A 23,559-nucleotide genomic window follows, 5' to 3' on the forward strand; every position below is an offset into this window, starting at 1 on the left:
GGCTGCCTTTCTTCATGACTGCCTTGCAGTAATGCCCTTGTGACATACAAATTGGCCGGGGGGTGATGGGAGTTGGAATCCAACTATATCTGGAGGGCCTAAGGTTCCCTACTACTGATCTAGTCAATATACACTCAACATAATTAAAACCCCATTGAAGAAAGTGGCACTGATTTTTGCAGTAAATGTGCATGGGGGTACAGGGTGTATTTCTCCCTTGAAAGCTTTTCCTTGGCCTGTTTAATTGAATAGGAATATTGACATAAGGGAAAGTGCAGCTAATCAGAATCTGACTGCCTTTAATAGAATCAAGCTGTCACCCCTTTCATAAATTGTCTTTTCTTTTTTCTTCCGTTGCTTTTTAAGTAATGTAGGCAAAAGTCAGGAGTCTGAGACATAAAACAGATACAGCACCAGTCAGCGCATGTGTGACCTATTTTAGCTTCTAAAAATGTATTTAATGCCAAAAGCTACATTAGAGAATTGAAACAAAAGCTAACCCAGTATAGTGCCTGTGTGGTCTTCGGAGGAGCAGCAGGGCAGGGTTAAACAAGCAAAGCCCATTAGGAACTGATCCACTGCCACAGATGAGATTTGCTAGCATTCCACACCTGTAAATCTCAGCTCCTCAACCTAGCATGAGCGTGATTCTGTTCCCTGAAGAAGAAGAAGAAGAGTTTGGATTTGATATCCCGCCTTTCACTCCCCTTCAGGAGTCTCAAAGCGGCTAACAATCTCCTTTCCCTTCCTCCCCCACAACAAACACTCTGTGAGGTGAGTGGGGCTGAGAGACTTCAAAGAAGTGTGACTGGCCCAAGGTCACCCAGCAGCTGCATGTGGAGGAGCAGAGACTCGAACCCAGTTCCCCAGATTACAAGACTACCGCTCTTAACCACTACACCATACTGGCTCTCTCTCCCTGCACGTTTGTCATAGGAAACTAAATAATTATCATATCACTCAGGGAAACTCACTAGACACTTATGATCCACCTTCATTTCTTGCAACAGTTTGAGCAGAAACAACTGATCTCTAACAAACACTTCTGTTTTGCTCCCACCCACCCATGAATGAAGGGTGGGGAAGGGACTCAAGAATTTCATCAGCTTCTTCTTCCTGAAAAGTAACAAGTCACCAGGCACTATTAGCTCTGCAGGATTAGCTCTCTGCTGGTGGTGCACTGTAGTTTATATTGTGTGCAATAACTGGGAATTGTGCAGTTATGCATATGTTGGATAGTCCTACTTTTGGGGAAGGCGTTTGAATAAGATTGACTTTGTTCCTTACCAACACTGTGTTTTTGATGCTAAAGGGTGCGTTGAGGAGGGCCAATCACCAAAGGGACATAGTGTATATTGGATGGGCAGGCCTCAGGCTTGTGGAGTCAACTTTATTTTACACTAGAACCCCAAGATTCACCAAGAGAAGACACTTAGAATTAAATAACATGGTGTTTCCAAGCAACTACCGGTAAGCCCAATAATTTGTTCTGTGGTGCCTCACAAGACGAAATTAATCCGTTCCGTGAGGCTCTTCGTATAGCGGTTTTTTCGTCTTGCGAAGCAAGCCCATTGACAGCTTAGTGGATTAGCGCTATTAGCGGTTTAGCGGCTTTTAGCGATCCGCTGTTAAGCGGCTTATCAGCGGATCAGCGGCTTAGGAAAAGGGGGAAAAAAGGGGGGGGACCGCAGGAACTCGCAAGACATTTTCGTCTTGCGAAGCAAGCCCATAGGGAAATTCGTTTTGCGAAGCACCTCCAAAATGGAAAACCCTTTCGTCTAGCGGGTTTTCCGTCTTGCGAGGCGTTCGTCTTGCGGGGCACCACTGTACCTGAATGGAACTGAGCTCACAGTCATTCCAGACATAAATCCACATTTGGTTATCCCAGGCTTTATTGATTTTAGCAGTATAATTGGGGGGGGGGGGGAGTCACTGCTGCTATTGTTAAACAGCTGGGAGTCAGAAATAATTGTAAATCAACTGCAAGTCACCTAGATCTCTACCAGTAGATCCAGATCTATTTCTGCTGCCCATACCCAAGTAGCTCAGCTGGATAAAAACCATATGCTGAAATGTGGTGCATTTCAGCCAATGTAGGACTCCAAGATCAATGACCTACGAGTTTTCTTGTGTCAAGCAGGGGCACCAGCTCATGGGGGCTGAACTGTTTTGGGGCCCTCAGAATCCTTTGCATTCAGAGAGCACTTTAATCAGTTTTCCTTATGTTTCCTTACCTGATACATTTCCTTGTTTCATGGGATCTTTCACACAACGGAAAAGCCACTCCTGGAAAACTAGCCGCATCTAGCAGAGGTTTAGTGCTGTGTTCTTTGTATCCAGAAAAAGTCAGTTTGCAACCTGGTTAACTGGGGAAATTATGAGAATTTTGAGCTGTCATTTCAGATGACACACTTTGAGGTAGTAATTCAGCTCTTTCTCGCCACTTAAAATTTAGTGCAACCTGATGGTCTATCAATTAAAAAGGGCCACGGTTCCCTAATGTTCCAGTTAATGTAGTATAAAAAGAACGTTAGAATCCAGGACAAACATGCTAGCTAGCATTGTAACCAGGAAAACTAACACTATAATCCGAATGCACCCAAAATGTGACTAAGTGAGGCATGACTCTTCTCAGCTACTGCTAATTTTGGAGGTGGGCTTCAATCATTCAAGCACTGCCCAGGGTTGCATGTGTGAATTAAAATATGTAACAACTGAACAATTTTAATTTTTCAAAGAGCAGACAAAAAGATGGCAGCATTCTTCTGCCTGATACTATTCATGTACAAATTATTCTGAGAAAAGATACATTTATAGATTACTTCCAGGGAACCTTTATATTTAGGCTGACAAAGGCACTCAGGTAAATTCTAGCTGAAAGTGGCAGGAGAATATTATTAGTGCTATAAAGATAGGAAAATTTCTCCGATTGAAACCCTGAGCCTCCAATCCTCTATGGGGCGGGGGGGAATTATTTACTTCTCCATTTTGTTGCCTTACCATCAACTGAGTGGCACATTTGGATACAACCCATAATTAACAGGTGATCATCCAAACCATACATTTAAAATACTCTTATCCCCCTTTAACAAAGAATCCTGGAAACTGAAGTTTTTTTAACAGAACTGGGAATTTTAACTCTGTTACAAACTACAGTCCAGGAATTAATAATAATTATTTGCCCTTTACCAGAAGATCCCAGGGTGAGTTGCAACAATTAAAAATTAAAAACAGTTAAAACAGATTGCAATTACATGAAAAGGCTTGGCCTTGAAAACACACATCTCAGGTGGCAGAGTAAAATGGTGCATTTGCCAATATCAAACAAAAATAGGTTCACCTATTTTGTTCTACCAAGTTCTACCAAGCAACATATGATTCCGTTGTTCATTTTCCCTTTCAATATGCATTCACAGCAAGATCCAGTTTATGTGGGATAACTGTGCAATGCACGTGCAATCTGTCTCCAATGTATTGGCGTGTGTTGGTTTTTTTATGCATATACAAGTGGTCTGTTGTTTTCCACATTCTCTCTCACTCAACGTTGCTTAGAACAGATCCAAAGGGAAAGTTAACTTTAAATGCTTTGCAAAGGGGATGTTCACTTGCATTCCTGCCTTTCACCAGGAAAGAAATGGATGGAAATTAACTGAAATAACTCCTGCTGCTGATTCCTTTTATCAGAGATTATTTGAAGTGGTAATGTCCAGTGGTTGTTTTTCAAACTTTCTGCCTTAGCAGACATTGAAACAGCCTTTGCTTTACACTGTCCATTTTAAACCAATGAAACAAAGAACTGTACATAACAAATTTCAAAGCCACCCCCTTCCTGCCCCCCAAAATAAAGTCCAATAAATCATACATATCTGGATATACTTGGCAGCTGTATTTTAGCATTTCCAAAAGTTGCAAAAAATAAAATATCAATAGGAATTGACACTATTATTCCTTAGTTTATGATGTCTTTCACCTGCTGTAAGGACAGATATGGAAGATCGGTTTCCCCCCAATGGCTTTCATGAAGAAGCCCACAAATACTGGCCTGATAACCAGTTTTTCCAAATTACCTGGATTGAGATAGGTAGGTTCCAGCTGGGGGTGGAGGGAGGAGCCCATTACTGAAGCTGAATAAAACCATATAGGCCTTTGAGGAAGATACAAAATTATTATGACCTTTTCCAGTAACCCCAGGAACTATCAGCTAATGAACAAAATGGCAGAATGTTTTGGTCGGTTTTCTTTGTTCTTCCATGTAGCAATTCCCCAGAGCAGTTGCCAGCAGCCTTGTACTGCAGGCTTGGAGACGAAGAGGAGACCCATATCCTGTTCCTGCATTTCCTGCTTAGGTAGAACGTCAACCTGTTGCAGTGTTGCGCAGCAAAAGCAACAGCTCCCCCTAATGGCCATGAATGCACATTGCACCTAGATTAATTGTGTATTAGGAACACTTGAGTCTCTGGGAGGTTAAAAAATATGAAAATATCGTGAGGGCTACCAAAGAAGCACACATGAGACGAAAGACAGAGAAACAGAAAAGCTATGAGGAATTAACATCTCGACCTCCAGAGGAAGAAAACAGACAGATTTGGAGGAAGCCCCTCCCTTGAAGGAAAAAAATAATAAAAAAATGTCCCATTGATTCAGAGTGCCCTCTTGAACCGGATTCAGAACAAATACAAACTTGGCTTACATAAAGGATGTATTTCTTTATTTGAAAACATTATACAGGCATTACATTGCCACAGCCAGTCCATGTTGGAGCATGCAAATATCAAAACAGAAGAGAATTTGTTCAACTTCTCTGAACATTGTTGTTGGACATTGTTTCGCTTTTGTGTTTTTTTGGTTCTTACTTCCATTTGTAAGTGTCAAAATTAGTGTGCTTTATTATGGCATTTAACAATTAAAATCCTACCCATGGGGTAAAATTTGTATTTATAGCTAGCTCAAGAATACTAAATTGGTTGGTTTTTTGTTTTGTTTTTTGAAAAAAAGAGAGGAAATACTACACACTTGTCAAAAATGTTAATGGCACAAGTTAGCAATATCTAAACTATACATTGAAACATCTTCATCTGACACAGTGGTGCAAAATGTTAATTGCTTGGTCTGCTGTGGTTGGTGATTGTGTCTTTTAAGTCTGTGCATGGAAGAAAAGCCAAGCTGTCCACTAGTTTTCATTCAGTATCTTGCTAATACCCATCCAGCACCAACAGGACTTGTATTCCAGGAATTGGCCTATACAGTACTTGTGAAGTGATTGTTTTTTAGCTGGTGGTGTAGCTGGACAGAAAGACCTTTGCTGGTGTCCACTGCAACTCTTGGAATGGTAGGAAATGAAACTATTTTTTTTAAAGTAACTTTCTCTGATGGGATGGGCCTCATTTTAATTATATAATGTTTATAAATTTATACCAGTGTTTCCTTTTTTCTCCCCAATGTTATTTAATCAGATACAGCAAAAAAAAAAAAAATATTGTTCTAGTATTGGACAGTATCGACTGGGAAAGGCTCATTGCTTAGTAGTAGTACATACAAATTGCACACAGAAGGTGCTGGGTTCAAAGCACAGCAACTCCAAGTAAAGGAGGTCAGCAAGGCTGGTGGACTTTGCCTGAGACCCTGGAGAGTTGCTACCGGAGAAGACAATAATGGGCTCAACGGTATAATGATCTGACTCAGAATAAGGCAGTTTCATAAGTTATGATGTTTCAGTGAAATGTGCAAGAACACAGTTTGGCTAACTGAACAGTGCATTTCTGAATATTCCCACTTCCCTCCATACAGTGGAATAATTTGAATTATCCTAGAAAAATACCGGTAGCTTCAGGTGGTGAGTTTCTAGCCATCTATAGACTGCAAAGCCTAGTTCTGGTAAATATTCTCATCAGAGAGCTGATAGATGCCTTCCATACGGTTTGTTTCTACTGAGACTTAAATCTACAAATTAGTGTCATAAAAATGAAATGGGGGAAAAAACCCATCTACAAGAACATTTGGCTTACAAAATAAATACTAAAAAATAAAAGTCCTCAGATACAAGGAAGCAAAATGAATGTTTAAGCAGGAAACAAACACATAAATTCTTCAATAAATTGTTATGTCGAACATGAGACAACAGATTCAGAGAAAGGTATTTAATTGGTATAAAAGGTAGCAAAAGCAATGTGGGGAGATGGTGATGGCCACCAGTAGACTTCTGATTTGAAACCTGAGAGAACAATTAAGGCTCCACACCTGAACACACCTGCACGCATCCAAGCCCTGTTCTTTGATGCACCTAAGTATGTTCAGAATCGAACCCTGTATTTGTAAAGACTGGCTTGAACAGAAGAGAGAATCCAATATTGAAGCTTAAACAAAGCACCAACTTAAGGATATAAGCAATATTTAAGCAATGCCTAGGCCTTGTGTAGACTCTCAGGAAAGACATTCATGCTAAATGTGCAAATGATCACCTATTAAAACACCCCAGTCCTAAGCAAATGACGAGAAAGTTAATTTCATATAATTGTTTTATACATGGGAGGCCAGTCCTTTAAAATACAACTTGGAGGACCCTTGCCACTGCAGTGAATTTTGCCACTTAACACGTGCGGGGTTTTTTTTTTTTTTTTTGGGGGGGGGGGTTGTAAAATTGAAGAAGACTGCTGGTGGATGCAAGGCAGAAATTACCAGTTTTGCCACAGAATGAATTAGTCATATAAATGGCTCTGACTTATTAGTTTGGCCTGAAGCAGCCCCGTTTTCACACTGCTGCATTTTTCATGCATGTAAAAATTCACTAGTGAACGTGTAGGCAAAGGCCTGCTTGCAGCACTGTTGCCCACTGCCAATGGTCCTAATCCAGACATCACTCCCTGTGGGTTCTTCTGTGTGCAGGTATCCAGTAAACTTTACTCCATGGAATCACATTACTCCTACACAGGATAAGGGAGTGGACACCTTCCTCTCTCCATCTCTCACTGAGGTTATGAACGCATTCCTTCAGGTCAATGCCATGTGCCACACCAGCTTTCTGCATGCAACATTAGTTGCACACAGGGTCTTCCTGCACACAAGCATCCCTGAGTAATCATTTTCTTAGCAGAAATCCTTCTTCTTTCATGGTGACACTTTTTCTTCTTCTTTAGTTTTCTCACAGGAATAATATTTTTGGGCCCATAACACCCCTCCCCAAATGCCAATCTATTCCCCAAAGGCCAATTCTTGTCAGAAGACTAGATTTCAGCCAACAAGGTTTCTACATACAGAAATGGTTTGTGTGGTTTGCGTCAAATGTGCTGCAAACCCTGCTAAGAATCTAAGAAAGTGTTTCCTTGGCACTCCCCAGCTCATTTGGGAAACATCCAATTACTTTGAAGTCTCATATCTTTACTCTCATTCCCTTGAGGTAGGTAAAATAGCATTTTCTCACGGTCACCAGTGAGGAGGCGAAGCTATAACTGAAGTTATTTGACTCTTCCATTGTAAGGAAATCTCTTGAAACACTTTCCTATTACTCAGGCACAGCTACCTTTCCTGTCTCTCAAAGAGAGAGAGCTCTAGATAAATCAATGACTCTTTTGTTTTCAGCCGAAAACAAGCACGCAAATCAAGGTGAGCCAAATGAAATTTGCAGCGGTTTTGGCTTCATGCAGAAAGGTAGGAGGTTGTTCTGACTTTGCACATGTCACAAGACGAATGAGGATCTTGCTGCCCTTTTCCCTTATAAATACAGCAGTCCAACTTCAGCAACCTTTGGGAGGACTAAAGTCCAGGTGCTGGACTGGGAGCTGTGCCATCCTGGGAGCTGGTGCAACACTGGCATGCCAACCACTCCTCTTGTGTGACTTTGGGGTGTCTACATCACCAGAGCGGCATGGGAAGCAGCAGTTCCCATTCTACTGTGGGATGAAAAGGAGTAACAATTGCCTTTAAAAAAGCAAATATAGACAATGTTAAACTAAATCATTGTACTAGTGGAAGCCACTGCAAAGAGTCCTGCTTCCCCCTCTCTCCTCCTGCTCCTGTGTGTCTTATGCCACCTGCTCTGAAGTTGGGGGAACCTCCAGGACAGATTTAAGGGACATACAGGGAGAGGACAGGGGATAAGGTTCCACCGCAGAAGAAGAATCCTTATGCTGGTAGAACCTTAGTGGTAGTGCCCTGTTGAATATAACCCTATGTAAAAGGTAAAGGTAAAGGTACCCCTGCCCGTACGGGCCAGTCTTGACAGACTCTGGGGTTGTGCGCCCATCTCACTTAAGAGGCCAGGGGCCAGCGCTGTCCGGAGACACTTCCGGGTCACGTGGCCAGCGTGACATCGCTGCTCTGGCCAGAGCCAGAGCCAGAGCCAGAGCCGCACACGGAAACGCCGTTTACCTTCCCGCTGGTAAGCGGTCCCTATTTATCTACTTGCACCCGGAGGTGCTTTCGAACTGCTAGGTTGGCAGGCGCTGGGACCGAGAGCGGGAGCGCACCCCGCCGCAGGGATTCGAACCGCCGACCTTTCGATCGGCAAGTCCTAGGCGCTGAGGCTTTAACCCACAGCGCCACCTGCGTCCCGATACAACCCTATGTATATGGAGCCAAATATGTATTTGACCAGAAAACAACTGGCAGAGAACTGATCAAGTACTTCCTTTCCCCACTCCTGCTCCCATGATTACACCGCGATATTCTGAGCCTGATTTACTTCCCCCCTTCAAATAACTAGTTCATTTTCACTTGGTTATGTATCTTTGTATAAACTGTGTAGCTTGGGCCACATACAGGGATTCCAAACACACGGGCATCTTCTAGCATCAACAACTTGATATGCAGGCAAAGGTGTGGTGCATACAAATATTTTTAGCTTGAAAACTTGAGAATATTTAATTCCAAGTCCCAGTTAAATCCAGGTGAATGGATTTTTAAAATCCACAAACAGCAGACCAAGAGTTTGAAGAAATATGAATAGCCTCCACGAGGGTGCCTCCATCAGAAATATGGAGTGAAGTGCAAGGCTTAGGAACATGCAGAGTTTGCAACACTGCCTGAGCCACCTCCATCTGGCCTTGTGTTTTCGCCTTGAATGCAGAGAAGTCTATAAAACTGTGCTCCCATTTTTTCTCCCCTTAGCCAGAAGACCCACAATAAATATTTAAAAAATAGAAAAAAGTACTTTCTTGGGACAGATTCAGTTTTCAAAGAGTAAGAAATGGGGATAGTTTCATTTTGTTAGTCTGCAAGATTAAGACACTGAAGAGGAAATACAATTTCCTTCTCACTGAATGGAAGACCTCAGCTACCAGTAAGGCGATTGTAAAAAATTTAAAAAGGTCAACGTCTCACTACTTCGCAATTGCAAGTACTTCTTTAAAAAGGGCAAAAATGTTTGTTTTTGACCTATTCCTAGAATAGAGATGGATATTGATAGTTGTCCATCCCCTGGCTTCCCAGAACACGTGATTCTTTAGAGGGTGGGCAACCAGGTAGCTAAGACAGCTGAATGAACAAAACGGCACTGGGGTATAGAGGCGCTGTGATTAACGGGCCCTTTCCTGCACAGAACCAAGGTCATTGGAGAACAGCTGAAGGTGTTTGCGTGCAAGTGGGCCTACTGTACAACTGTGGCTTTGCTGAAACATTATATAACCCCTGGCAAAGCAACCTCCAAGAGGTGCAGAAAGATCCCTTTGTTCATTACAGAATCTCATCTTGCATTCTGAACATGTTGTTTTGAGTGACTCAAGTCTTTCTTTCTTGCATTAGCTGCAAATTACCAAAGCCAACACTTTTTATAACCCCTAACACTACAGACCCTTTTCACTAGGGATGGGCCACTGCATTTCCACTCACCCTAAAAGTGCTAAGGGTTTCCCCCACCCAAGTGTTCCAATCAAACACCCAAAGCCCTGCAGAGCACCTGTCACCTACACCTCTCCCCCAAGGCAACCCTTGTTCCCATCCTGAGAAAGAAAGGAAGTAGGAAAATGGTGGGAGTTCCCATTTATGCACAGAACAAGGTCTTTTCTTTCCAGAGACCTGGGACTTGTTTACAACAGTCAGGATTCCTGGTGAGAACTGCTGCCCAGCCTAATCTTTACCCCTTGGGAGGAGCTGATGTGCAGAGGAACTTTTTCTGCTAGGGATCCTGGGATTTTGTAGTCAAGTGCTCTGCATGTTGACGGGAACACCCGCCACTGGTACCTCCTAATCACACCTTCTTCCTCAAGGGAGAGTTTTTGTTCGTCTTTATTTTGCCTTGGGGAGGTGGTAAAGGTGGGCACACCAGGAGTATTGGCAGAACTGAGGTAGAGGGTCTGTTCACAGCAGGCAATCCAGAATTTGAGCAGTGCAGCCTGCACCCTGGTTTGAATTCCTACCCCACCCTGCTTTTAACATCAGCTCATCTGCTGAAGGACCCCTTGCTAGGAAGCTCCAGCACATTGCATCACATTCTTGGGAGATGTTCTATGGTGCATACTCAGTTCAGGTATGGCACTGGCCAGGCCAATCAGACCTCCCTGTTGCTGCCCATGACCTGAGTGTGCACCCTTGAACATATCTGCTGTGGACACCCCAAGGGTAACTTGGCAGTAGGCAAGCCCTCCTCCAAGAAAGTTGCCCACCATTGCTGAACTTTTCATTAAGGAGCCCGGATAAGTATGTGAGGAGCCCCAGCTTGAAAAGCACTGCCCTACGCAAAAGACTGAGAGTTACTGCTCTTGGCTATACACATGTAGAAACAATATAGTTTGTATTTTTAATAAGCCTTCCCTATTTGCTACCTTGCAGCCCACCTGAGTAACTGCATCCGGTAAATACCTTTCTCTATGAATGATACAGAGATAATGGAGATACAAACTCCACTGAGGGTGGCAAGGGCCTGAGATTAGGCGACTCGGACGTGAGGTTCTTCTTCCGTTTCCTGGCCTAGGCTGGTGTATGTTACTGACGGTTCCAGCTGCCCAGAGGCTGGCAAGTCTACAACAGGACCCGAAGGGTTTCGAAACTGCTTGTACACCCGTGGGTCTTGGGCAACATATGTGGACGTTGAGGAGTACAGCACCAGCCCCACAAGGATTGTGAAGAATGACAGAAGATATAGTCCTGAAAACTAAACAGAAATAAGTTGGTAAGAGGCATGCTAGTTAAACAATACAATATGAAAGATTACAGAAAGCAAAATGCAAACATGGCCTGTGTTCAGGAAATCTTTCCTCTCCAAATCAGTTTTTACTTTTAAATAGGACACTTACTTGTCAAATGAGAATTCAGTACCAAAGATAAATTATGCAAGTCAGTACAATGCACACTTGCTTATTAGACTTTTGCAAAAAAGAAATGTTCTGAGGCTTTGCAAAAATCTAGAATTTCTTGCCAAGAAACACAATGTGGTGAAAGAAAAATAGATGCGGTTAAGTGACAGGTAATCAAGGCACAAAAGGAAAGAGGATGCACAATGTCCCAAAAAAATCTTGCTTTGGAAACAAGTGCACAACAGAGGTTATGTGATTTCTATCAAGAGAAATCTGCATGGTGAAAAAACACATCAAAGATGAACCAAGGCTACAATCCTATGCAAGCTTATACAGGAGTGAGCGCCACTGAACACAGTGCAGCGTGTGTGCGGAATTTATTTCTAAGACTGTATTCACATTCTTTGAAGTGGTAATACAAAAGCAATAAGTGACAAAGGACAAATATAATGTGTGTGTGTGTGTGTGTGTATGTGTATGTATGATCTGAGCAGCAACAAAAACAACATTTTACCATATCCATTCAAGGACATTGAATGAAAACAGCATAAAAGCATCAAAAAACCCCCACACCTGAGCAGCATCAGGCTAAAAATTTGATGACACTCTAACTAAATACCAAGTCCAAATTTCTGGCACCAGCACAAAGTGAACTAAGCTACTGTGAATTAAGTGAGCTGAGCTGTTGGTTGAATTTTGAGCTCAGCACTTCTGCATCAGGTCCAACAGTTCCATAGCATGAATGAGTGCTATATTAAAAGAGCCATACAGGTACGGACTTGCTGTTATGCTGACGTTAAAGGGAAGTTTAAATGGGATTTGGAGCCACCTTTTCTCCACTCCATAAATAAAGTAAATAAGTAAGTAAGTAAGTAAAGTAAAGGGGAGCATACTTTGATATGTTATTCCATTCATTGGTCAAAAGAACCTTAAGAAGAATGAATTATTATACAAATAAAACTGAGGCCATTGTGAAAAGGCCAAAAAAAGCGTAGGTGAGATTATCACTTTCCTCCAACACCTTTAAGTTAGGCATGGAGTAGAATAATAAACTAATAATACATGATGATAATCACAGCCCAATGTATTTTAATTTAACAAAGCAAGATTGCATGCTCAGAAACTCTTCTAGGAATATGACTCTTCACCAACAGGCTGCACGAGGTAGCCCACCAGAAATTGGTCACAGATCCGTTAACAGACCACGATTCGAGCTTCAATCCACCCCAGACCCAGCATTAGGCACATAAAAAACTGAAAGGAGTCAAAATATATACTGTACAAATAACTGAAGTATGAATAACCAAAGATAAACTGAAAGGAAAACTTGTTCAACTTCAGATAAAACAAAATTTTGGAGAGACAGCCTAAAACTTGTATTCAAGAATATGCGCCAATGATTGACAAGTGCAATTTATAAGCCATTACAAGGGATCCTCATGTAGTAATTTGAACAAGATTACTCATAGGTTAGTCCTCTGTTCATATAACCAAGTGACTTGGTTTTGCACAAAGAATGCCTTTTTTTCATTTTAGGAAAATGTTAGAAGTGCAGGATTGAAGTTATTAGGAGGGATATGCTTTGATAATCCTTCTGTGTTTCTTTAATCCTTTAAGAAAACAGTACTTAGTTTAATTCAAAAGGCATTTAAACCAACTGTTGATCCAGGGTAAGCAACATTTCTTCTGCTTGTTGCAAGAGCCTTCCTGAGCTACAGTATTCATCATGCTGTATGGCTTAATATAAATGCCTTGTTGCCTTGACAGCTGAAAATATCATGTCAAAGAGCAGTCAGTGCTGAACGGCAGCTTTCATGTGGCAATGGCCTCCATGATACGGTCTGAGATGAGACCTTCAGTACTGTGGCAATTAGGCTTGTTTAGACATTGTAGAACCAGATGGGCTTCTGTTATCTTGCTCCTGCTAGACTTATAAGTGATTGGTGGCTTGTTGGGTCATGACTGCTGCTCTTCATGTAAGATGAAAGTGTAAAAACCACTGAACTTACTTTCTCCTTTTATATGACTGCCTCGGGCAGTTGGCCAATATGTTTATTAAGGCTAACCAACTGTCCACACAATTGTGGAAAGCTACATAAAGCACCGGGGGGTGGGGAGGTAGGACCAGAAATAGAAAATGCATAAAAAGTACAAAAAATAGGTTGGATGTTACAGCCATAAGACCAGCTTTTAGACTCAGTTCTAAGATGGAGACTGCAAACTGAGTCTCTGACAGGCACTATAGGGACTGGATTACACATTGAGGATTCTGGAACAGCAAAGCAGCAGTTGCTCAAAGTTGCTAAAAGAGTGGATTATTAGTCACCCCAGAGCATCCTCCTGATGGCTTTATTTGAGAGAGATAAAAATACCTGAATGTTCCATACATATTGGCAGTGCTGACGTAACGACAGTCAATGCTAAAGCAGTTATTAGCGGTCTTTGAGTGTCATAAAGGTGAAAGAGGTGGCAATTCAGGAACATTTCTACATAAAGCTTAATATTTATTCTGATTTATTCACTTTTTAATATTCTCTAGTGATTCAATTTATCAGACAGCAGTTGACAGGAGGGTTTTTTGGGGGGGATTTGCTTTGTTTGTGGGTGTAAAAAATTAATAAAGTGTCAGCTGACAGTAGTAATTGATTCTGCATTGCTGTATTTGAATCATAGAATCATAGAGTTGGAAGAGACCACAAGGGCCATCAAGTCCAACCCCCTGCCAAGCAGGAAACACCATCAGAGCACTCCTGACATATGGTTGTCAAGCCTCTGCTTAAAGACCTCCAAAGAAGGAGACTCCACCACACTCCTTGGCAGCAAATTCCACTGTCGAACAGCTCTTACTGTCAGGAAGTTCTTCCTAATGTTTAGGTGGAATCTTCTTTCTTGTAGTTTGGATCCATTGCTCCGTGTCCGCTTCTTTGGAGCAGCAGAAAACAACCTTTCTCCCTCCTCTATGTGACATCCTTTTATATATTTGAACATGGCTATCATATAACCTCCTCTTCTCCAGGCTAAACATGCCCAGCTCCCTTAGCTGTTCTTCATAAGGCATCGTTTCCAGGCCTTTGACCATTTTGGTTGCCCTCCTCTGGACACGTTCCAGTTTGTCAGTGTCCTTCTTGAACTGTGGTGCCCAGAACTGGACACAGTACTCCAGTTGAGGTCTGACCAGAGCAGAATACAGTGGCACTATTACTTCCCTTGATCTAGATGCAATACTCCTATTGATGCAGCCCAGAATTGCATTGGCTTTTTTAGCTGCCGCGTCACACTGTTGGCTCATGTCAAGTTTGTGGTCAACCAAGACTCCTAGATCCTTTTCACATGTACTGCTCTCAAGCCAGGTGTCACCCATCTTGTATTTGTGCCTCTCATTTTTTTTGCCCAAGTGCAATACTTTACATTTCTCCCTGTTAAAATTCATCTTGTTTGTTTTGGCCCAGTTCTCTAATCTGTCAAGGTCGTTTTGAAGTGTGATCCTGTCCTCTGGGGTGTTAGCCACCCCTCCCAGTTTGGTGTCATCTGCAAATTTGATCAGGATGCCCTTGAGTCCATCATCCAAGTCATTGATAAAGATGTTGAATAAGACCGGGCCCAAGACAGAACCCTGTGGCACCCCACTAGTCACTCTTCTCCAGGATGAAGAGGAACCATTGATGAGCACCCTTTGGGTTCGGTCAGTCAGCCAGTTACAAATCCACTGAGTGGTAGCATAGTCAAGACCGCATTTTACCAGCTTCTTTACAAGAATATCATGGGGCACCTTGTCAAATGCCTTACTGAAATCAAGGTAGGCTACATCCACTGCGTTCCCCTCATCTACCAGGCATGTAATTCTGTCAAAAAACAAGATCAGGTTAGTCTGACATGACTTATTTTTCAGAAATCCATGCTGACTATTGGTGATCACAGCATTCCTTTCTAGGTGCTCACAGATTTGAAGCTAATGGCACTCAAAAGCAAAGCCACAATAAATGATGGAGCCTGGATCTGTTGTTTATTTCTTTGTCACTGAGCTTTTACAATGTCTGCATCTAGTATGACTTGCCAGAAAAAAATTATTTTTTATCTCCCTCATACAAAAGTATCTCATTCCCATACAGAGAGAAACAAATTATTTGCAGCTGCAAGCTCATTAACTTCAGTATGAGTTATTGCGTAAGTCACCTGGCAAGCCTGCAGTGCTGAGGTTTCTCTGAGGGTCTGCTATGCTTGGACGTTGTTTTGCACCAAAATATTCTACAGTCACTGGACCATAGTAGCCACAATGAATGAGAGATGTTTTGAGCAAGTGCACAGTTTTTGTCACAGATCTGCTCTTCATCAGAGGCTTTGGGTTAAAAAAATGATGTTGCCCCCAAAAAGAAAATGTTTGCCTTTGAAAGCAGCTCCTTCCATAACTCATCTCATATCCCGACTGCATTTCACTGGTCTGGTCTGCATGACACAGGAAGCCAAACTATGGCTTATAGACGCACAAACCTTGGCTACAGCTCAGATTAGGGATCTTAACAACAAGACCTGTTTCAGGTGTCACACACACTAAGCCAAACTTTGGCTTAGTTTAGCACAACATAGCAGTAAAGAGGACCAGGAAGGAGGAAAGCAGTCCTGATCTGGGAGCCCTCCTGGTTTTGGTAAACGATAGTGTCATGCTAAGCAGGTCTATGAGTGTTCCCTGCCTCTGGCCAGTGGTATCAATGTGGTCAACTGGAGGCAATGGAATATTTTGTGTAATAGCAACAGACAATGAGATAAGATGTGTTGTACCTTACAGACAGAAGGCAGATTAAAAAAAGAAATGTGAAGTTATTTACATTGTTCAATATGTTTTCAAGACATGCTTAAATAGGGACTGCAATTTCTTTCAAGTAGCACATCATGGGTTTTACACAGAAATATACTTTTCCTCTTTCTTGTTGTGTATTTACTACTGTATATTTATTTATTTAAAAACCACAGATTATAGACCTAGCCAGTCACTCCTGCTGCCTTCTCTACCAGTTGAGAAGCAAAATATTCTGAGAATCAGAGCCTGAGCAAGGCATCTCATCTGCTTTGAAACATTCGTGATCCTATAAAATTCATGCTAACATATCTGAAAGGTGGATAATAGCTGGCAGCATTAGAGCAACAGATTTTACCACAGAACTAATGTGGAATGAATTACACAAAACTGGGGAAGATCACAGAGGAATTCTGTAAGAGGTAAGAAAGCTCTCACTTTGAGAGCCAGTTTGGTGTAGTGGTTAAGAGTGATAGACTCAAAATCTGGTGAACCGGATTCGCGGCTCCACTCCTCCACATGCAGCTGCTGGGTGACTTTGGGTTAGTCACACTTCTCCGAAGTCTCTCAGCCCCACTCACCTCACAGAGTGTTTGTTGTGGGGGAGGAAGGGAAAGGAGAATGTTAGCCGCTTTGAGACTCCTTCGGGTAGTGATAAAGCGGGATATCAAATCCAAACTCTTCTTCTTCTTCTTCACAGGTTTCAGCTGAATTTATTTGGATTGTGTGGGTTAAATATCATGGCTTAATTCAGGTGTGGGGAACCTTTGGCACACCACATGTTGCTGAATTATAACTCCCATCATCACTGGCCATTGACCAACTTGGCTGGGGCTGATGAAATCTGTAGTTCAACAACATCTGGATGACCATTGGTTAAAAGAATTAAAGGAGTCAGCAAGCAGGTAATGGGAAAGGTCTCTTCCCAAGATCCTAGAGAGTTACTGCCAGACAGAGCCAACAATACTGAGCTAGATGAACTAATTATCTGATCTGATCTAAGGCAGCTCCCTGTGTTCCTTATCCCTTTGCAGGGCAGAGTGCTTTCAAGGTTTCATGGAAGATGCATTTGCATAAAACAACTAAATAATTTGTGTCAGAGATGTCAGTGGTCTAAACATACAAGACTGCTGAACAGAGGTGTGCATCAACAAATGCGCATTAATAGGCAGACGAAATATACTGCACATTCATGGGTTGTAAAATATTTTTGGTACAAATCTGGTTTTATTCTCTGTAACATCTTTCTTCTGTTGGTGAACTCATCCCCACCCCACCCCCGTGTAACAATGAGAGCAAAAAAAAAAAAAAACATACACACACAAACCCAATTACCTATTGATTTTCAAAAGTAAAGTCCATTGTATATGCAATTATAAATCTCTAAGGTCTGATATACCACACTGCAGTGTCAAAGGGCAGAATGTGACTGTTGCCATTAATTCATTCTCATCAATCATATGCTTGGCTGGAAAAGTAAAGGGTAGACAGATAGAGACAAACAATCCAATTTACCAGAAAAAGCTACACTGGAGACGCTGCACCATGTTCTTGTGCTGATATATATAATTCTGAACCTTAGCTTCACATGGACTTTTGCATTAAGACAGGGGTGACTAGCATGCGGCCCTATGGATGCTGTTGGATGACAGTTCTCATCATCCCTGAGCAGCGGCCATGTTCCCTGGGGCTGATGAGAGCTTGAGTCCAAGAGCATCTAGACAACCACAGGTTAGACACTCTTGTTCTGAGGTTTCCCCATTCCCCTAAGCACACAGCAACTTGGGTCAATGCTTGAAATCAGAGCAGCTGAGCCAATGACACCACTTCTTGCAAGGAATCTAATATGCAGATTGTGATATCAGAGAAAAATTAAGCAAGGGCATCAAGAGAAGTGCAACAGGTAGAGAGACCCACAAGGATCAAATAGTTACTTCTAAATAATTAAATTTAGAATTTAGGCATAAACTGGATCAAACTCAGTACCATGATGGGATAGGTCTACTCTTGGTTCCTACACAGCGATCAAAAGGACATCCTGTTATAGCCTTAGCTGCCACCTCTGTTTCATAAAGGAAAGATGAAAATCATCTGAAGAGTGCATCTAATTCCCCTGGCTTACAAACCATTTTCTTTAAGACATGATGCTTAGAAGTTTGATTGGATTCCCTTCCTGCGTTCTGAATCGGTCTCTAATTGACTGAACACATTTCAAAGGCCTAGTTTGCATTTGTAGCTGAACAAGAGCATACACAGCACAATTTCACAGTCATGCTGAGCAGTAAATGAGACATCACTTTGAAAACATTATCAAAATTGTAAAGACCGAATGGCCAACAAAATAATCAAATAGGAGCATCTGTATATATCTCAGATCCTTTCACAGTTTACGTCACAGAGAGAGATGGATTCATACTAAGTTAGCCACACTTTAGTCCCATTGAAATCAATGGGACTTGTGTTAGCGGTGACTAACCTCTCCCATTGGTTTCAATGCGATCAAAGTGTGACAAACTTAGTTTGGATCCAACCTGTAATCAGGACAAATGAGTGGAATAAGCAGAGCCCAGGAGTGAATAAAAGGCACATTGTCAGGATGCCTGCAAAACAAATGTGTACAGACATCCAAGGGAACCATGTGGTTACTGCAAGTTAAAGGAGAGGTGGCAAATGTGGCACAAGTTAAATGCAAAGTATGGGATAGTGCCCCTTCATTGTTCACTATAGTAAATACTTGGCTCCCCGTGCTTGACTGTAGTTTACCTTGAGTCAATTTAGCTAGAAAATATCCAGCAGCATCTATGGGAGTGACTTGGTGACCACAAGTAGAGACCAGCCTTCTGCAACCTGGTACCTTCTAGGTTGTTTCCTAGGATTTTCACTGAAGTGTGAGAGGCAATACACTTCACAAATACTACAGCCTACAAAGTCCTAAACAACTTAGATCCAGGGTACCTTAGGGATCTCCTGAGCCCCTTTATCCCAGCTTGATCACTGAGATCATATTCAGGAGCGTGGTTGGTCATTCCCTGAGTTCACAAGGCTTATTTGATCAAAACAGGAAACGGAGACTTTAGCATCATCAATAGAGATTCAGCTAGTGCCTTCTGTTTCCACTGCTAAAGCCAGATGAAAACTTCTATTCAACCAGGCTTGTGTAGGCAATTAACAACACATCTTTCCACAATAGTTTTTTGATTTCAAAAATGTTATATGGTTTTTGTATTTTTTGTATATATTATTGTAAACCAATCCAATTTTTGTGCGTGAATGTGTATATAAAACAATTTTCTAAATGAATAAAATGAAGCGAATGCCACATGCTTTGGGTATCAACACATAATTTTGTTCTATGGTACCTTCTTAAGGAGAGAAAGTCTGATGTGTTTACACTTGCTAGGGATTTCCTCATTTTAATGTATAAATGTGCGTAGATACATGATGTCTACACATGATGAATGGCATGGGGCTGCTGCCAAAAACAGCCATCCCTGGCACTCCTCCTCTCTCTCCCGTGTCACACTGCAAGCTCCTCTTACCCATTGTGTGTGAGTAAAACAGTGTGATGGCATCACTGTATGAGGACCATAGCTCAAAATATTATGGTGGTGGGAGGGCAGAGAAATTAGATATAGGGCTGCTGTTTCCATCCATACTCACATGAACTTTGTAACATCTCATTCCCTCCCCGAGCAGCATCTGAAACCTTCATGGTGCTGTAATATTTTGTGGTGTTTATATTTCACCTGCTTGTGCATTCCTGTTATTTTCCCAACTATTTCATCTCCTTTCCTCAAATCATAAACTCTAGCTTTTTCCAGCTCCACATATTCCATTCAAATTGTGCAAATTACTATAATGTTGTAGTCCAACTAATGGCTGCATCTAAGATTAAACAGAATGAGTGGTCTTGCCAGTGCAGAATAGAATTTATTGTAGTTGGCTTGCTGGTTTAATGACATAATACAGTGTGACTGAACCTGCTGGTGCAGAACACACTCAGTATGCATGGCTCTGCTACCAGAGAATGAGATGTAAACTGCTTATAGAACCTAGTGGGAATGTAATTTTCTTAGAAAAGCTAAAATTCAGCATTTGGCTTGCAAATGAAAAAAAAAAAAAAGAATCTAAGGAGCCTAAATTAACATTGAGAAAAAATGGCAACTAACTTGATCAAGACCTCACATTAACACTGCTAGCAGATAAGCAATAAGTGCAGTGGCAGAGTTAAAAGTTAATGTATGCTGCAGAAGGGGCAGTGGAACATAGGAAGCTGAGATAGATCACTGGGTCCATATAGCTCAGTATTGTCTACACTGAAGGGCAGCAGCTCTCTGGGGTTTTTAGATGGGGGAACATTCCTAGCCCTACTTGAAGAAGCTGAGGATTGAACCTGGAACCTTCTGTATTCAAAGCAGATGCTCTACTGCAGAGCTAAAGCCATTCTCAAAGCTCTTTAGGTTGAATGTGAAACACTGACATAAATATATATCCTTAATTTGCCCCAGTTTATGTTGAGGCACTGGCTTGTTTGTATGTTCGTTCCATTCCCACCTCTATTCTTACTTTCTCTCTGGCTCCCAGAAGCTCTTCCCTTGCTCTGTGGGGAGAGGTAAACAACCAAACTGCAAAGCCCCGCAGAAATGTGAATAAAATATCCTGCCTGAACTGAAGGATTCTATGCATTACAGTAATGAGACACAACCATCTGAAGAAAACAACAGGGGATCACTGAAAACAGGACATGCCAGTATTTAGTCCATTAGGAATAATGAGTGACTTAAAGGCTAAAATGTGAAAGGCCATGAGAGAGAATGGAAACTATGTCCACGCTGGCCTTTTCAAACAGCTGTAGTCTAATTTCAGCAACCAAGTTCTTCATTTCTATGTGTGCTGCTGCTGCTGCTTCAGTGGGAATGACATTTTAGTAGCTCCCCATGGTTTAGCCTCATGTCAAGGAGGAAGCAGTGGCTACCTCACACTCTCTTGACTTAAGGAAAAGAAAAATGAAGGTGCCTGCATTTGAAAAGAGCACCTTCCCTATTTGTGTCCCAAAGGACAGAAGTAGTTACTCTGAACAGTCTGCCCTGTCAACTTCTCAGGTTTTGCTCAAGGGATCCTGAGAATTACTGTTGGACTTTGCACTGGGAATCAAAAACACCTAATTACTGCTGATGAAGTGGGAATCCATCACTGGTACAGGCCTTTCCGATGGTAGTCCTAGCAAAAACCACATGTAAGCTTCTAGAGCAAATGCATATATTTGCTGTGGGGCAAGAAGATTGCTAATAGGCTGCCTTTGGTCATTTTAACTGAACTTTTGAGATCAATTAGTACGGATTTAAACCTCCACTACATGGAAGTTCATTGCACTCAATGAATTCTGAGCATCTTAAAAAAAAAAAGACTATGTCAAAAGGCGCCCTCTCGATTGCATTTGTTGGATTAAACTCCTGCCATCTCCGACTCTTGGCTATGCTGGCTGGGGCTGATGGGAACTGAAGAGCAACAACATATGGAGAGCATGGCACTGGCTACTCCTGGCCTGTTTGGAACAGCTAACCACAAGTCATTATACTTGAATAATAAAAATGAAATAAACTCCCTACATATTAAACAGCCCATTGGAGCTGATTGCCAGTCATAAAGCCATATTGCTGATTTAACTGGAGCCCGTCATGCCTGTACCAATATAGCCTACTATGGCTCTGGCATGTGAGGGGAACATAATAAATTTAAAACAAAAAACACCTCAGTTCCAAATGTCATCAAGACAACACAACCTCCTGATACAGGGAAGTGAAATCCTAACAAAACACATCCGGATGTTCCCTCTCCCTCCTCTTCCCTCCCCTCCATTTAATTTCCAAAGCTCTAAAGCTCAGTAAAGCTAGTTTCCTGCATTCCCTTTGATTTCCAGAGATTTACTGCTGTAGGTGCAATAAAGCTTTCAGATGATAAAAGTAGCAGCACAGGGGGAGGGGAAAATCACAACAGTTACTTGAAAGCCTTGTAAAAAATATGTTCTGCAAGAAGTACTAAAATGCTCAGATGATTCTAATTCAGCACAAAGTCATTTACTTTCCACTGAAGAGAGGCTTTTGCCCATTGGTCAATATGCTATAAAACAAAAGGGATTAGTGCAGCCAAGAAGGGTTGCAGCTGGGTTAAAAACAGAACAGGTGGAAAACATGCAAAGTATACCGACCTTAGCAGGATAATTAATATAGGTCATTTACGGCTAATGTGTTATGCTTCGTGGTTGGGGGGAGCTTAAAAGCTTGCCTTCCTCTTATAAATGACAAGGAAAACCCAAACAAAAATTACAGGGCTGCATTTATAGTCCGAAAGCCAGAATTATAAATTCTGATCAACAGGAAGCTGAAGTCAAATCAGATGAGCTGACATTATTCAGTACATGAGTTATTTATAACTTGTAAATGTCAAGTTAGTTTTGCACAAAGTAAGAGTTTTAGTCTGGAAGTTGGACCAGTAATTCAACAACTGGAGTACTGAAGTAGTGACCTATGTATAATAATAATAATAATAATAATAATAATAATAGTAATAATAATAATAATAATAATTTATTATTTATACCCCGCCCATCTGGCTGAGTTTCCCCAGCCACTCTGGGCGGCTCCCAATCAGTGTTAAAAACAGTACAGCATTACATATTAAAAACTTCCCTGAACAGGGCTGCCTTAAGATGTCTTCTGAATGTCAGGTAATTCTTTATCTCTTTGACATCTGATGGGAGGGCGTTCCACAGGTCGGGCGCCACTACCGAGAAGGCCCTCTGTCTGGTTCCCTGTAGCCTCACTTCTCGCAATGAGGGAACCGCCAGAAGGCCCTCGGCGCTGGATCTCAGTGTCCGGGCTGAACGATGGGGGTGGAGATGCTCCTTCAGGTATACAGGACCGAGGCCGTTTAGGGCTTTAAAGGTCAGCACCAACACTTTGAATCGTGCTCGGAAACGTACTGGGAGCCAGTGCAGATCTCTCAGAACCGGTGTTATGTGGTCCCGGCGGCCACTCCCAGTCACCAGTCTAGCTGCCGCATTCTGGATTAATTGCAGTTTCCGGGTCACCTTCAAAGGTAGCCCCACGTAGAGCGCGTTGCAGTAGTCCAAGCGTGAGATAACCAGAGCATGCACCACTCTGGCGAGACAGTCCGCGGGGAGGTAGGGTCTTAGCCTGCGTACCAGGTGGAGCTGGTAGACAGCTGCCCTGGACACAGAGTTAACCTGCGCCTCCATGGACAGCTGTGAGTCCAAAATGACTCCCAGGCTGCGCACCTGGTCCTTCAGGGGCACAGTTACCCCATTCAGGACCAGGGAATCCTCCACACCTGCCCGCCTCCTGTCCCCCAAAAACAGTACTTCTGTCTTGTCAGGATTCAACCTCAATCTGTTAGCCGCCATCCAACCTCCAACCGCCTCCAGGCACTCACACAGGACCTTCACCGCCTTCACTGGTTCTGATTTAAAGGAGAGGTAGAGCTGGGTGTCATCTGCATACTGATGAACACCCAGTCCAAACC

At 42.2% G+C, this 23,559-nt stretch overlaps 1 protein-coding gene and 1 long non-coding RNA gene across 2 annotated transcripts in view; both read right to left on the reverse strand.

The window, feature by feature from the left end:
• The window catches only part of LOC307213096, a 30,991-nt gene extending 26,579 nt beyond the window's left edge, over window positions 1-4,412 (reverse strand). Inside the window, exons 1-2 of the long non-coding RNA XR_013837375.1 lie at window positions 4,068-4,412; window positions 2,235-2,366 (exon numbers count right to left, since the gene is read on the reverse strand). This is a non-coding gene — a long non-coding RNA (uncharacterized lncRNA). The remainder of the gene's footprint in view (window positions 1-2,234; window positions 2,367-4,067) is intronic.
• A 274-nt stretch (window positions 4,413-4,686) lies between these two features.
• SLC35F1 (solute carrier family 35 member F1) overlaps window positions 4,687-23,559 on the reverse strand; it is a 206,265-nt gene continuing 187,392 nt past the window's right edge. The window contains exons 8-9 of the mRNA XM_079970808.1: window positions 8,556-11,083; window positions 4,687-8,148 (exon numbers count right to left, since the gene is read on the reverse strand). Coding sequence (XP_079826934.1) covers window positions 10,859-11,083 — 225 coding nt within the window. The 3' untranslated portion in view covers window positions 4,687-8,148; window positions 8,556-10,858. The remainder of the gene's footprint in view (window positions 8,149-8,555; window positions 11,084-23,559) is intronic.

The sequence above is a fragment of the Podarcis cretensis genome (genome assembly GCF_951804945.1).
Source record: "Podarcis cretensis genome assembly, chromosome: 3".
Classification (NCBI taxonomy): Eukaryota; Metazoa; Chordata; class Lepidosauria; order Squamata; family Lacertidae; genus Podarcis; species Podarcis cretensis.